The sequence below is a fragment of the Hippocampus guttulatus genome, chromosome 13, assembly GCF_054856545.1.
Source record: "Hippocampus guttulatus isolate MCC_2025c chromosome 13, RoL_Hgut_1.0, whole genome shotgun sequence".
NCBI lineage: Eukaryota > Metazoa > Chordata > Actinopteri > Syngnathiformes > Syngnathidae > Hippocampus > Hippocampus guttulatus.
This window is the reverse complement of record NC_141273.1, coordinates 19283846-19298675: the sequence shown is the minus strand read 5'-3', so window position 1 is coordinate 19298675 and position 14830 is coordinate 19283846. Positions and strand designations below refer to the sequence as shown.

The window sequence follows — 14830 nt, the reverse complement described above, 5'->3', positions numbered from 1 at the left end:
CCCCCGAAAAGGTAAATCAACAATGACTTCAATGACACTCAGAAAAGCAAACATAATGCACCAAACAGAAAATGAAGAGAGGAAATCACAAAATAAATTCTATGGGGGGTTTGTGAACACACAACAGAGGAACAAACTACACAAACACCTCCGAGACAGTCCAGTCTCCTACAAAAGGACGCATTCTAGCCATATGTAATCAACTCTTCTCATGCGTAGCGAGGCTACTCCCCCGCAAACGAGCATTTGCTACGCAGCAAATTTTTAACCCTGCAGCGTTCACACGTACCATTTTACATCGGTGCTGCCCCGCAAACGAGCATTTGTTCCGGAGCAAATTTTTCAACCACCTCCTGGTTAAATTTGCTCCGGTTCAAGCTGTTTTCAGGGGCTACACCGGTGTAACTTTGCACGTGTGGGCAGCACTGGAGCAAATGTTGCCGTGTGAACACACCTTATTACGATGAAAGCGACAAAGAGCAAGAGAATGGCACTTGGGTAAGAACAGCAATCAAGGTCAATAATCCGACAAACACAAGGCATCTTGGAAGTCCTAAAATGCACTGAAGCTTAATTGCATGACAAGACACAGGTGCGCCACTGAAGGGTCACACCCAACACTCCAGCTGGTGCTGAAACAAAAACAGAAACAAAGTACAGCAGAACATGAAATAGCCTGCTTTGTGGGTGAACTTCTTAAACCTATATCATGTTGATTATGTGTCTGTTTATCTATATTATCATTGAGATTCTTTGGCGTAATATTTTAACTTTTAGTTCGAAGCCAAGCGACCTCATAGCAAACGCACTAGTGATGGGGGAACAGTGTACTGTGTACTCATTCATAAGAATCAGTTAATTCAAAATGTTTGTTCACCGAATAGTTCATTTTTCCTCTCATGTGAGTTAAAAAAGAAATTAAAAATCCCAATAGAGACATGTTTGTCTGCAATCCGCCATAATGGACAACGTCACTATCACAGATGTCACGCACACTGTGTGATCACCCTCCTCTTGTTAATGTTGCTGTCAAAGTAAATAGTCTGCTTTATTTATTGTTATTTAAAAAACATTGGGAGTATGCACTTGTATATGTGCATAAACAAACTGATTCTTTGAAATGTATAAATTAGCGGTGCGCAAACTTTTTTTTCAGGCACTGGCCTGTAAAGTGAATACAACAAAATAATATATGACCTGCATAAAAACTGGTATTTTCGTAACATAATAATAAACACGAATCATGACACTAGGAACGGCCTATCTGGCCGCAACATTGTCTGGTCGCTATGGTAACGTTTAAACGTGCCTTCAAAATAAGATACACCGCAAGTACAAAGTGCATGAAAAATACAACCCACCATCATATTATGCAGAGTTGGAATCTCCCGTTGAGATAAATACGTATTTTAAGGAGCATTCCTGATACTGTCTATTATAAGTAGCCTTCTTTTTCTTGGAAGTCAGAGGATCTCCTTCTGTCTCCTGGCTGGGCCTTTTTCCCTTCCCAAAGAAACTTTCCAAAGACGTTTGATTTTTACTCATTTTGCTAGGTGCTGGGTTTCATTTTAGCGGTAACCTATCACATGACCGAGAAGCGCGCCTTGACCTGAGTCAAGAATGACAAGCTGTAGACGGATGTAACAGAGGATCCGGTAATCTTTCAAAATAAAACATCTTTCAGTTTCTGAAATAAATAAAACAGAAATAATGTAAGTTATATATTCTTTCTGTGAGGCCTGGTACCAAATCACCCACGGACCGGTACCGATCCGCGGCCAGGTGGTGGGACCACTGGCCGAAACCATTAAGACTGAGAAAAAAAATGTCCATTTTTAATTTATTAATCTGACTTCATGAAGTCCTTCAGAACTATTGGAACTATAAACATGAATTGATTCTGATGGACAATTCTATGTTTCTTCATTCCAGGTGTAACCACAGTGCTCACAATGACCACCTTAAGTATTAGTGCCCGCAATTCACTGCCCAAAGTGGCCTATGCGACAGCAATGGACTGGTTCATCGCTGTGTGCTATGCGTTTGTCTTCTCTGCTCTCATTGAATTTGCCACAGTCAACTACTTCACCAAGCGAGGCTGGGCCTGGGACGGAAAGAGTATCGTCAATGACAAGGTACGACTGTCACACATTTACGGGCTCTAATTTTGGTCAACGGCAGATGCGGAAATGCCATGTGTGTGTCCTGATTTCCGTGTATCCTTTGACATCACTCGGCGAATTACACAGATCAGTAAGGCTGAAAGTTTGTCCAGGTAATGGGAAGGCAACATCCGTCCTCGAGGGCCACTCTCCTGCCTGTTTTAGAAGTTCCCCACCTCAGCTGATCATTTGAGTCAGGTGTGTTGGAGATGGGAAACCTCTAAAACAGGCAGAATAGCGGCTCTCAAAGACCAGAGCTACCTACCCCAAGTCTAAGCTTACACCTCCTCAGACCATGTCTAACTTTTGGTGCAAGACAAACTTTTAGTCTAATTTAAAATTCCAGTGATTAACAGCAGCTCATTCAATGAGTGTACCGGTTTGCATTGTCTGTTGCCACACCTTGAATCATTCAACTTGATTCTTTTACTTCACAATCCCTCCCCGTCTCTTCTGGTGTTCCCCAGGGTTCTGTCCTAGGTCCGCTCCTTTTCATTGTCTACCTCCTTCCGCTCGGAAACATTCTCCGCAAATTTGGCTTACACTTTCACTGCTTTGCGGATGACACCCAGCTCTACCTCTCCAGCAAACCCGACGCTTCTCTCCCACCCTCATCCGTTTCTCACTGTCTCTCAGAAATCAAATCTTGGTTCACCCATAATTTCCTCAAGGTAAACAGCAATAAAACTGAACTCCTACTCGTCTGTACCAAATCCACTCTAAACAAAGCCGACAGTTTCTCCCTCATAATTGATAATGCCACTATATCTCTTTCCCCCCAGGTGAAGAGTCTGGGTGTCATCCTTGACAGTTCACTATCCTTTCACTCCCACATCAATAACATTACCCGGTCCGCTCATTTCCACCTTCGCAATATAAACCGCCTCCGTCCCTCACTCACTCCTCACACCACTGCTATCCTTGTTCACAGTCTCGTCACTTCCCGTATTGACTACTGTAACTCACTCCTCTTCGGTGTCCATCAAAAATTCCTCCATAAACTTCAACTTGTTCAGAATTCAGCAGCCCGGATCATCACGAGAACCCCCTCCTTCCATCATATCACCCCCATCCTCCGACAGCTCCACTGGCTTCTTGTCAAATTTAGAATAAACTTCAAATTACTTCTCTATACATTCAAAGCCATCCATAACCTTGCGCACCCCTATCTGTCAGATCTTCTTCAAATCTCCATTCCCTCTCGCTCACTCAGGTCCTCATCCTCCCTCCACCTTTTTCTACCCTCTGCCCGTCTCAGTACAATGGGGTGCAGAGCCTTCAGTCGCTCTGCCCCCAAACTCTGGAACTCACTTCCTCCCAACATTCGTAATATTGACTCTCTTTCCATATTCAAAACCCACCTATTCAGACTTGCCTACCCGCCTTAAATCTTTCTTTCTTTGTCTATTATTTTATCTGTGTTTTACTATTACTCTTGGTTGTACAGTGTCCTTGAGTGTTATGAAAGGCGCTTGCAAACGTGATGTATTATTATTATTATTATTATTATTATTATTATTATGCTCGAGTCACATGTGGATCGCTGCTTCTTTTTGTGCATGAAAACGTCTCATGCAAAATGTGAGCACATTTTTAAAAAATGTTGAACATTTAAGGCAAATGAGAGGAACCACTCTGATTGGCAGTGAGTAGAGTCAGCCGTGTTCACGCCCATAGAGTCAGCCGTGTTCATGCCCACAATGGTGCAAACTGCCCTTTTCAAAATCCACTGACATGCCATCCTCCATGAAAAATTAAAATGGACATTGCGACTGACTTGAGCAGATTAAAATATAGAACATTTGTGTTCTTTATTTGAACAGCAAATTATATCCAACCATTTTCCAAGCCGCTTATCCTCGCTAGGGGGTGCAAGCAGGCTGGATCCGATTCCTCTTCTTTTTTTGTCAACCATTTAATGAAAGCCAAATTTCTACACTCAAGTTTCTATGAACTCTGACAGCAAACTGGTAAAACAGCTTGGTTGTGAATGGCTTCAAAATAGGGTGAAATGGTCAAGGCCCAAAAGGTTTTGAAAATTATTCCATTTTATGTATTGTTGTGAGTGAGCTGGAGCCTATCACAGCAAACAACCACTTACACTTACACTTACACTCGAACATGCATGTTTCGTAATGTTGGAGGAAACTCGAGTTAGCCAGAGAAAACCCACACAAAGACAGGAAGGACATGCAAACAACATTAAAGGATTATATCCAAACTCCCAACCACAAAACTGAGAGACACCACTCTTGCACCATGCTGTCATCCATCCGTCCATTTTTGGAACCGCTCTATCCTCTTAAGGTTCACGGGGCGCGCTAGAGCCTCTCCCAGCCGTCTTCAGGCAGTAGGCGAGGGACACCCTGAACCGGTTGCCAGCCAATCGCAGGGCACACAGAGACGAACAACCATCCGCACTCACACTCACACCTCGGGATAATTTCGAGTGTTCAATCAGTCTGCCAAGCATGTTTTTGGAATGTGGAGTATCGGAGTACCCGGAGAAAACCCATGCAGGCATGGGGAGAACATGCAAACTCCACACAAGAAGGCTGGAGCTGGACTCGAACCCACGACCTCTGCACTGTGAGGTCGATGCGCTAGCCACTAGACCACCAGGCTGCCCTTTTACGTTCATAAATATGTAAAAAAAATACCACCATGATGTAAATTTTTGACAATTTTTAAAAATGTCATCTGAAGCAAGAACCTTACCTGTTTTCTTTCGATGGTCAACATAAAATGATTTACTCCTTCACATTCCCACTCCTTCCCAGCATGTTTACCAGATGTTGTGCTTGCTTATTGATGAAGTTGTTTTTCCGCAGCACAAATGCAATATTTACGCCACTTATCATCTAATCCAATGGCATTTTCCCCTGTAGAAAAAAGAATCCACTGTGATGAAGAAGAACAATGCCTACGCTGTGGCCCTGGCCAACTATGCTCCTAATTTAACGAAAGACTCGATGTTACCCACAATTTCCAAGTGTTCCATCAGTGATCCCAACAAGGCCTCCTCAGAGAAGAAACCCGAACATCACAAGAAAACGTTCAACAGTGTCAGCAAGATCGACCGCATTTCCCGCATCATGTTCCCTGTGCTATTTAGCAGCTTTAACCTTGTTTATTGGGCCACTTACCTCAACAGAGAACCGGTTATTAAAGATCGGGATCATTCTAAGTGAGCAGCAGGCACTCTGCCCAGACATTGGTGTTATTTCTACAAGTCAAAAAGCTGTTTAAATGCATAGAAATTTCCCATCTTCTGTATAATTGATGCAATTTCCCAGCAACTGTACACTGCACCATGAAGTTGGATGCTAAGCACTGATTCATTTCAAGTTGTCATTGTGACTTGTTTGTACTGAATTTCACTTATGGGCACTGACAATTTGTGGAAACACATAGCTTACTGTAGAGCAAGTGTGTCAAACTCATTTTTTGTCACGGGCCATATCATAATGAGGGTTTATGTTGGAGGGCAGTTATGACTGTGAAATTGAATAAATGTATGATCACCTCATATTACATCTACAGCACCACAAATTGATGACTAATTTTGAAATCAGAGTCCAGTAAAAACTGTTTGTTAAAGCACTATTCCATTTAGTTTACAACGAGGACTGCTCACAAAACAATTTTTACAAGATCTAATATATTAAACGTAAAGAGACTTTGGATTTATTTATTGTGTGTATATTTTTAAGCAACAAACATGAAGTCAGTGCACATGATTTTCTTTTGTGGGCCTGATCTGGCCCCTGAGCCTTGAGTTTGACACCCATGCTGCATACTCATATGTTTAAAATGAGTTCTTCACAGATGAGCCCCCTTCCTCCATATTACGTTTATATTAAGTGACATGACACTGCCTTTGACAGACCTTGAGTTTCTGACATACAGGTACTATGATCACGCAGGATTCAATGCTTTAAGAACAAAAGCTACAGAAGGATGCTCCATATGTCTTACAGAGAACACCGGACAAATGACTATGTCAGACAGCTAGTCACCACCCTCGCTGGAAAACAGGAGCCTGTACTGTCAATGGAAAAAGTCGCAAAATGGCCTGGTATGGCCACGTTACAAGGCATACCTCGCTATCCAAAACCATCCTACAGGGGACAGTGGAAGGGAAGCGGAGAAGAGGCAGACAGAGAAAGTGCTGGATGGACAACATCAAGGAATGGACTAACTGCAGCTTCCAGACCCTGCTACGAACAGCTCAGGACCGAGAGTGCTGGAGATCCCTGACTGCCCAGACGTCCACCATGGCACCCCTACGGCCTCTTAGGCCATGGGATGAGTGAGTGGGTGAGTGAGTGAGTGAGTGAGTGAGTGAGTGAGTGAGTGAGTGAGTATGATAATATATGTTATTCTGTTTAATTTGGTCATGTATACTGTTAAGTTAAGTTACCAACATCTTTCATCTACAACTGTTTTTTGTCAATCTTTATTTATCCCGGTAAGAGAAGTGTGAACAGATTTTTCTCTTGCAATGCTGGCAAGGCTCACCAAGCAAATACAAATAAAAACATCAACAACACAATGTGATGCATGCAAAACTCTACACAAAACAAAACATCTACATAATCAATCCTAAAAATACAATCAAAAATCACCAGAGTCAATCTTCTCCATCAAAATATACCTTATCTCCCTTCGTGTTAGCACCTTGCACACAGGAGTTGCAGAATAGTGGTGGTCTATTCAGATTCAGATTCAGATTTAGAAAACTTTATTTATCCCTATGGGGTAATTTGGATTTAACAGGCACGCTCTGCACAAGAAACATGAAAAACAATGACGAACATGGGATACAGTGCAAAGGGCCTGTTGGTACTCGCCGTATGTACAGCGCCCCGAGATCTTTGTTGAGAAAGTAAACACTAGGGAAGGAGAGGGGGAAAAAACATGCTCGAACTATCCTCTTCTGAGGATAATTTAAGTCTTGGAGAAAAAAAAATCCATGCACGTCAAGTACATGACAGTTACAACAAGTGACAAGACATAACATGTAATGAGGGGGCGGATGGATGGATGGGGGGGGAGTGCGGCGCGGCCCGACCGGCGTGCTGCCAGTCCGTCAAGCGCACAGCAGATCAGGTCACGTCAGGGGAAAAAAAAAAAGGAACGATGAATGCGGTGATGAAGGATGTGTATGCGCGTGTGATAGTCTGGTTGTGTGTGCGTAAAGGCCACAGCTGCTTCGTTAAGGTCTGCTCATGGAGACAGTCCCGGCTTATCAGTCCATGGCCGAGAAGGAGGGGGCGAAGGTGGGGTCACTAGCTTCCGTGCGTACTTCCATCCAGGGGAAAGATTCCAAATAGCGTTGTTTGTTTTGGAGGGACGGCCGCCAACAATTTCAGGTGGCCTTGAGTCCGTGGCTGTATACCTTCACTGGCGCCGATCAGCCAAAAACCGCCATTACTTTCTGAAGCGCAGATTCAACTTCTCCAGATGATAACCATCATACGGAGACGCTCCAAAACTGCATCCATTTGCGGTTGAGCTCAGTCATCGCTTGATTCTGAGGGTTGTACATCCGCGCCGTGCCATCCAAAAAGACCGGCAGCTTCGACTTCCAATAAAGCCGCTCCCGTCGGTTGAATTTTGCGATAGTCAGGAAACTGCGAACACCAAACAGCAGCATACCTGCTATCAAAAGGCCGATAATGTAGATGTCTTCCTTTTCCTCAGCGGACAGTATTGACAGGCACACCATTCTCCGCTTCCTCCAGGATCTAGGGTATACCCGGCAGCAAATGTCCCGAGGGGCAAGCAGGCTCCCCACTGACTGCTCTTCTCGTCGAGAAAATGTTGTTGATTGCATCAAGAGACCAGCCAACCAATTCCATGGTTTGTTTTTAGGATGAAAATACGGCGGAGGCTCAGAAAAGACAGCACAAGGACAGCACATAGACTAAGTGGCGAGCAAGGGGATGGGGGGGGGGGGGCAGGGGGACAGGAGCAGAGCAAAAAACAGACCGCCTTCATCGAGAGCCAAGCAGAAAATGTCTAATCAATTAAAATATTGACAAAATTGATACCAAGTCAGTGTGATAAAATCAACACAGTATAAATTCATCAAAACCTTGGTCTGCACAGTGTGAATATATATATATATATTATTAATTTTTTTTTTACTCTGTGTTGGGGCTTGTTTAGTTATACTTTATGCATCCATCCATCCATCTTCTACTGCGCGGGTCGCGGGGGCAGCAGCTTTAGCAGGGAAGCCAAGACTTCCCTCTCCCCAGCCACTTCCTCTAGCTCTTCCCGGGGGATCCTGAGGCGTTCCCAGGCCAGCTGGGTGACATAGTCTCTCCAGCGTGTTCCGGGTCTTCCCCGGGGCCACCTGCCGGTGGGATATGCCCGGAACACCTCACCAGGGAGGCATTCAGGAGGCATCCTAATTAGATGCCCGAGCCACCTCATCTGGCTCCTCTCGATGTGGAGGAGAAGCGGCTCGACACTGAGCCCCTCCCGGATGACCGAGCTTCTCACCTTATCTTGAAGGGAGAGTCCGGACACCCCGCGGAGAAAATTCATTTCGGCCCCATGTATGTTCTGTCGGTCACGACCCATAGCTCGTGACCATAGATAAGGGTTGGAACGTAAATCAACCAGTAAATTGAGACTTGGGGCAAGATCTCCTCCCTGACCCGGAGAGGGTACTCCACCCTTTTCCAACTGAAGACCATTGTTTCAGATTTGGAGGTGCTGATTTTCATCCCAGCCGTTTCACACTGTGAATGGCTGTGAAACGCTCCAGTGAGAGTTGGAGAGCCCTGCTTGAAGCAGCCAACAGAACCACATTATCCACAAAAAGCAGAGGTGCAATACTGTGGCCACCAAAACGGACCCTCTCGGTGCTTTGGCTGCGCCTAGAAATTCTGTCCAAAAAGGTTATGAACAGAATCGGCGACAAAGGGCAGCCTTGGCGGAGTCCAACCCTCACTGGAAACGATTCCGACTTACTGCCGACAATGCGAACCAAACTCTGACATCATTGGTATAGGGACCGAACAGCCCGTATCAGGGGGTTCGGTACCACATACTGCCGAAGCACCCCCCCCCCCCCCCCATAGAACTCTCCGAGGGACACGGTCGAACGCCTTACCAAGTCCACAAAGCACATGGCTCGACTTCCCGATGGACCCTCTTCTCCAGCACCCCTGAATATACCTTACCAGGGAGGCTGAGGAGTGTGATCCCTCTGTAGTCGTAACACACCCTCCGGCCCCCCTTTTTAAAAAGAGGGGCCAGCACCCCGGTCTGCCAATCCAGAGGCACTCTCCCCGGTGACTATGCAATGTTGCAGAGGTGTGTCAACCAGGATAGCCCCACAACATCCAGAGCTTTGAGTAATGATCTCATTCACCCCTGGGGCCTTGCCACCGAGGAGCTTTTTAACCACATCAGTTCCAAGTGTGCCCCTTGCACACTTTGTTCACCTGCATGGACTCTGAGTCAGTTTCTGCTTCTGCAATGTCAAAGACTGTGCTTCTCTCATACAGTGAATTTAAAGGGATTGAGAGGTGCCGCTACCATTGGTTGTGAAGCTGTGTGTTCACGCCCACAACAGCGCAACCCAACTGTTTCGGAGATATGGTTCGACCAACATGTCAAAAGAAAGAAAAGTCGACCCATGACCACGCTTTGTGCTAAACTTGCACCGGTCATGAAAATAGAGCCCGATAGAAGAGAGTGGCTTCAGTTGAGCCAATGAGTATGTTGAATTACCAGTTGCATTTGACTAAATGATTTGGCTCAGTTTCATGTAATCTCTGAAGATAAAGAGCCACATGCCTTAAATGGTTTGACATTTATGATACTTTGTGCTTGACCTGACTGGAAGCCACATATATTTATCACTTCAAAAACATTTTCGTTCTGCCACCGACTGTTCTGACCTTTCTCTACGCACAGCTGTCTGTTTTGTGGAACAATTGTGATGTTTGTCGCATTTTGTTGACGCATAGGTCAGATGATCACGACGTGAGCATCCATGCTGCACTTGCATTGATACATATCTGATTTATATGGCCATTTGAGGGGAGCTGTTTCAGATCTGAAAAAAAGAACAGAATTGTGCTGTTGACAAGAAAAGAAAATGACGTCAGGGCAAAATAATCGGAATTGAACTCAACAATAAGCCCCTTGTTTTAGCCCAAAATAAAGACGGTTTCAGCCCCCACTGAAGCCAATAATGTGAGAGGAAAACCCTGTTTGTATCTTCCTCTGTCACAAACCTGATGGTGGAGGACACCAAAAAGCAGGCAGGAGGGAGGAGCAGGGTGAATTTGGCAAAATGTATTTATTAAACACGAAGAAAACTAAATCCAAAACAAACAAAGTCCTGAAAACAACAAGAATCCAAAGTAACAAACATAAACCCATGGCTGACACAAAGACAAAATGAAAGCACTGCAAACAAAAATCCATGGCAGAAACACTTACCGTATTTTCCGCACTAAAAGACCCACTGGATTATGAGGCGCACCTTCAATGAATGGCTATTTTGTAATTTTTTTTCATACATTAGACGCTTCGCATTAAAAGGCGCCATCTACAATGCCTCCACTAGATGGTGCTACGCTCCTTCCATTCAACTCGAGAGGTGCCCATTCAACTTGAGAGGCGTTCATGAACCCCTCTGAAAAATGTAAATTAACTATTACTGTATTTAATGAATCTACGAAAATTGAAAAGAATGGATCAAAACAGAAAATCAAGCGAGGAAATTACAAAATAAATTCTCTATCCCCCTACAGAATTTATTTTGTGATTTCCTCGCTTCATTTTCTTCGTGGTTTCATTGAAGTAAGAATTAATTTACGTTTTTTGGAGGCGGCCATGAACGCCTCTAGAGTGGAACGGAAGAAGGCACGGAGACGGACAAAGACGTACAGTACCTGTATTTGCTGAGACTGTGAAAACCATTCATAAAGTCTGCGTTTAAAAAAATAATAAAACCACAACTATAGCTCTCCTTTTTTCAACAAATACAGGTGCGTCTTTGTCTGTCTCCTTCCCTTCTTTTCTTCCAGTCAACTCCAGAGGCGTTCATTACCGCCTCTGAAAAACGCATTGGCATTTACTTTATCTTAGCTCCAACAGTACGATCAGATAAGATAAGAAAACCTTTAATAGTCTCACAATGGAGAAATTCCCACTTCACAGCAGCAAAGTTATGAGAGGAAGAAGTAGAAGAACAAAATTAATAGGAGCTGCTGGAAAGGCAGCCACTCTCGCGGCGCCATCTTGAAGTCAAAATAACACAACAAGATGTCAGTTGTAGTTATTTATTCCTTTGTTGTGTATTCACAAATTATGAAATCACGATATAAATTCAGTAGGGGGGGGGCTATAGAATTTATTTTTGATATCCTCGCTTGCTTTTCAGTTTTGATGTATTATTTTCCATTTTTGTAGTTTCATTGAAGTAATCGTTAGTTTACATTTTTCGGGGGCGGTCTTGAACACCTCTCGAAACGGAAGAAGGCATGGAGACAGACAAAGACGTACCTGTATTTGTTGAGACTGTTTAATTAATTAAAAATTAACACCACAGCTCTCCTTTTTTCAGAGCTGCAACACAATCTTATTTAATAAAGCAGCGACACAGTTCACTGAACCAACAGCAAGTTATAACATTGGAAGCATTTTTCCAGGAAGAATCCATCTTGGAGTCGACGTATTACCGTAATGACCATACAAAAGATGCACTGGATTTTAAGGCGCTCGGTGACCTTTTAAGAAAATGGAAGACTTTTTGTTGCGCCCTATAGTGCGGAAAATATGGTACAGAAACAGTGACAGAAAAAAATGACCCGACACTGAGTCGTCGGGTCATTGTTTCTGTCACTGTTCTTGTCTCACGGGAGTCCTTTTACAAGTGTGCCGCTGTAGGAGGAGCCCCACAGAGCCTTTTTTCGGACAAGCCCAATCAACCCCCACCCCACCACCCGCCCCACACTCTCTCTTTCGCTCGCTCGCTCGCACTCATTTTCACTTTCTCTCTCTCTCTCTCTCTCTCTCTCTCCCCCTGCCTTAAACACAACAGCAAAGTGTATGCCAGAGAGTGGCAGACGAACAATCAGAGAGTCAACAGCGCGTCGAGACACAAGGGAAGGTACTGGGTGGGGCTGCAAAGATGTGCAGCCAATCAGCTCATGGGATAAATCCGTCGAAGTCGCTCCGGGAACCAATCATGTGGACATTCATGTATAAAACCTCTGAGTCATTCCGCATTTCATTCTGAATGCAGTACTTCGGGAAAAAAATGAGATGTAGTGAAGCTGCAACAAATAAAGATAGACCGAGGGATAACTGTTTTAGTTTTAGGGATGGGCGAGTACAGATACCTGGTATCGTCATCGGGCCCTGATACCCGGATTTAGTAAAGGGTATTGGTACCAGCAACGTATCATTCGCCCTCTTTGGACCATTTTATGATCAAGAGCAAAAGCCATACATGTCTGATGCCCATTAAGATGCAATTTCTGTAAGTGTATGAATAGAACTCGAAAAACATCATTGTTAATTGCTCAAATTTTGTGCAGTTTTCAGGGAAAATACTACACTGGGATATATAGACCTTTCTTTACATTTTTTTGTTCATTTTATGGATCAAAAGTACAAGTGGGATCAGTATTTGGTCTTCGTATCGGCGACTACTGAAGAGTTGAGAGTCGTACTGGTACTGTTCTGAACTAAAGTGGTATCGACCATGCCTATTTAGTTGTACCCCAATGTAAAAATGTATGCATCAGTTTGTACATGTATGCGATGCACTTTATCAGACATACAAGGGTACTGGATACACTCTTGTGCATTCGCAGGCCTGGAGGCAAATCCTTCCATACACAGCAAAAATCCTGAGAAAATGCTGAGACTGGAGTTCTGCTGACTTGTGTGTATCGCTGAAGAAGCTGTAATCATGCCGTAGCACAGCACATCACCTCTCTTGCCACCATCAGCACCTTTGCCACTATTAGCATCAATCTGTCGGTCTGTCATCTGTCTGTCCATAGTAAAAAATACCTACCTCATCTGACAAAATGGAGTCTCAAAGTAGAATCTGATGAATTTATTGATCTCTAAACACAATTGTAGAGTGGCACATGTACTATCCAAAACCAAAAAAAGACCTTTTGACAAGATCCTCTTATTTGTTTTCAAATCTCTGAATAATCTCGCGCCACCTTACCTCTCTGAGCTCATCCGCCCCTACACACCTGCCCGGCGCCTCAGGTCTGTGGACCAGACTTTATTAGAAGTACCAAGAACTAAACTGAGGCTCAGAGGGGATCGAGCCTTTTCTGTTGCTGGTCCCTCTCTCTGGAATGACCTCCCACTGAACATTCGGCAAGCCTCCTCGCTGCCCATCTTCAAAACCCTCCTCAAAACTCACTTGTATTCTTTGGCATTCGACTCAGCATGACTTAGATTTGTTCTTGGTTTTACTGTTTGGTGCTTTCTACCGCCTTTATTACCGATTTGTCTTACTGTTTATTGTGCATGTTAAATTGCTCCATGTACAGCACTTTGTATGCAGCGATGGCTGTTTGAAAGTGCTCTATAAATACTGTTGACTTGACTTGACTTGACTTGAAACAAATCCTTTGCCACTTGGATACTTTTGGCCCTAATTAAGCGTGAATCTTTTGGTTGATGTTCACTTGCTGTTTTTTTTTTTCTTGAAATCTCACTGAAAAAAACGACTAGTCACATTTACTTTAAAAAATTCTCGCAAGTATTTGCACTCACTCTTAGTAAGTACATTTTACTGCTCATGTTTCACGTATATCCTTCTCATCAGAATTAAGTAACAATTACATGAAACTAAAGATTGCATGCAGGAAATTTCATTTTAAGATGGGAAAAGAAAACCTTTATTGTCTCACATTGGAGAAATTTGCAATATACAGCAGCAATGTTTGGAGGGAAGGAAGTAGAAAAAGTAGAAAACATTTGCATTCACAAAATAAAAAAAAGAACTGTACACAGTACAGAATGCAATATAAAAATACAAAATATAAGACATAAGCATATGCAACTGCGTATGTGCTGCATAAGGTGGCTGTGCTATTTACAATGGGTGAATGGGGGAGAGTCGTCACAGAACTTTTGAAGGTGGCAGGTTGAAGTGATGTAGCCGAAGTCCGAGGTGAAGAGAGTGAACAGGAATGGAGCCAGGACAGTCCCCTGTGGCACCCCGATGCTGCTGAGAAACCTGTCTGACTCACAGCTCTGTGCCCTCATGTACTGTGGCCGGTTTATGAGATAATCTCTAATCCATGATATGAGGTGGTGGTCCACTCCAGCGTGCTGCAGTTTAGATTGGGCTGGATGGTGTTGAAGGCCCTGGAGAAATCAAAGAACATGACCCTCACAGTGCTTCCAGCCTTCTCCAGGTATGATTGGAGTAGAGGAGGAGGAGTGGAGGAGGTAGATGATGGCGTCCTCCACACCGATGCTGGGCTGGTAGGCAAACTCTAGCGGGTCCAGTGACGAGCTCAAAAGCGGTCGCAGGTACGCGAGGAAGAGTCTCTCCAGCGTCTTCATCAGGTGAGATCTCAGCGCCACCGGTCTGTAGCTGTTGAGGTCCTTGGGGTGGGGGGTCTTGGGCACTGGGACCAGGCACGAAGTTTTCT

The 14830-nt window shown here is 44.1% G+C and overlaps 1 protein-coding gene across 1 annotated transcript in view; it reads left to right on the top strand.

Moving 5' to 3' along the window:
* gabra2a (gamma-aminobutyric acid type A receptor subunit alpha2a) overlaps nucleotides 1-6711 on the top strand; it is a 77718-nt gene extending 71007 nt beyond the window's left edge. The window contains exons 9-10 of the mRNA XM_086126534.1: nucleotides 1933-2135; nucleotides 5051-6711. Of these exons, the coding sequence (XP_085982660.1) occupies nucleotides 1933-2135; nucleotides 5051-5353 (506 nt within the window). The 3' untranslated portion in view covers nucleotides 5354-6711. The remainder of the gene's footprint in view (nucleotides 1-1932; nucleotides 2136-5050) is intronic.
* The last annotated feature ends 8119 nt before the right edge of the window (nucleotides 6712-14830 follow it).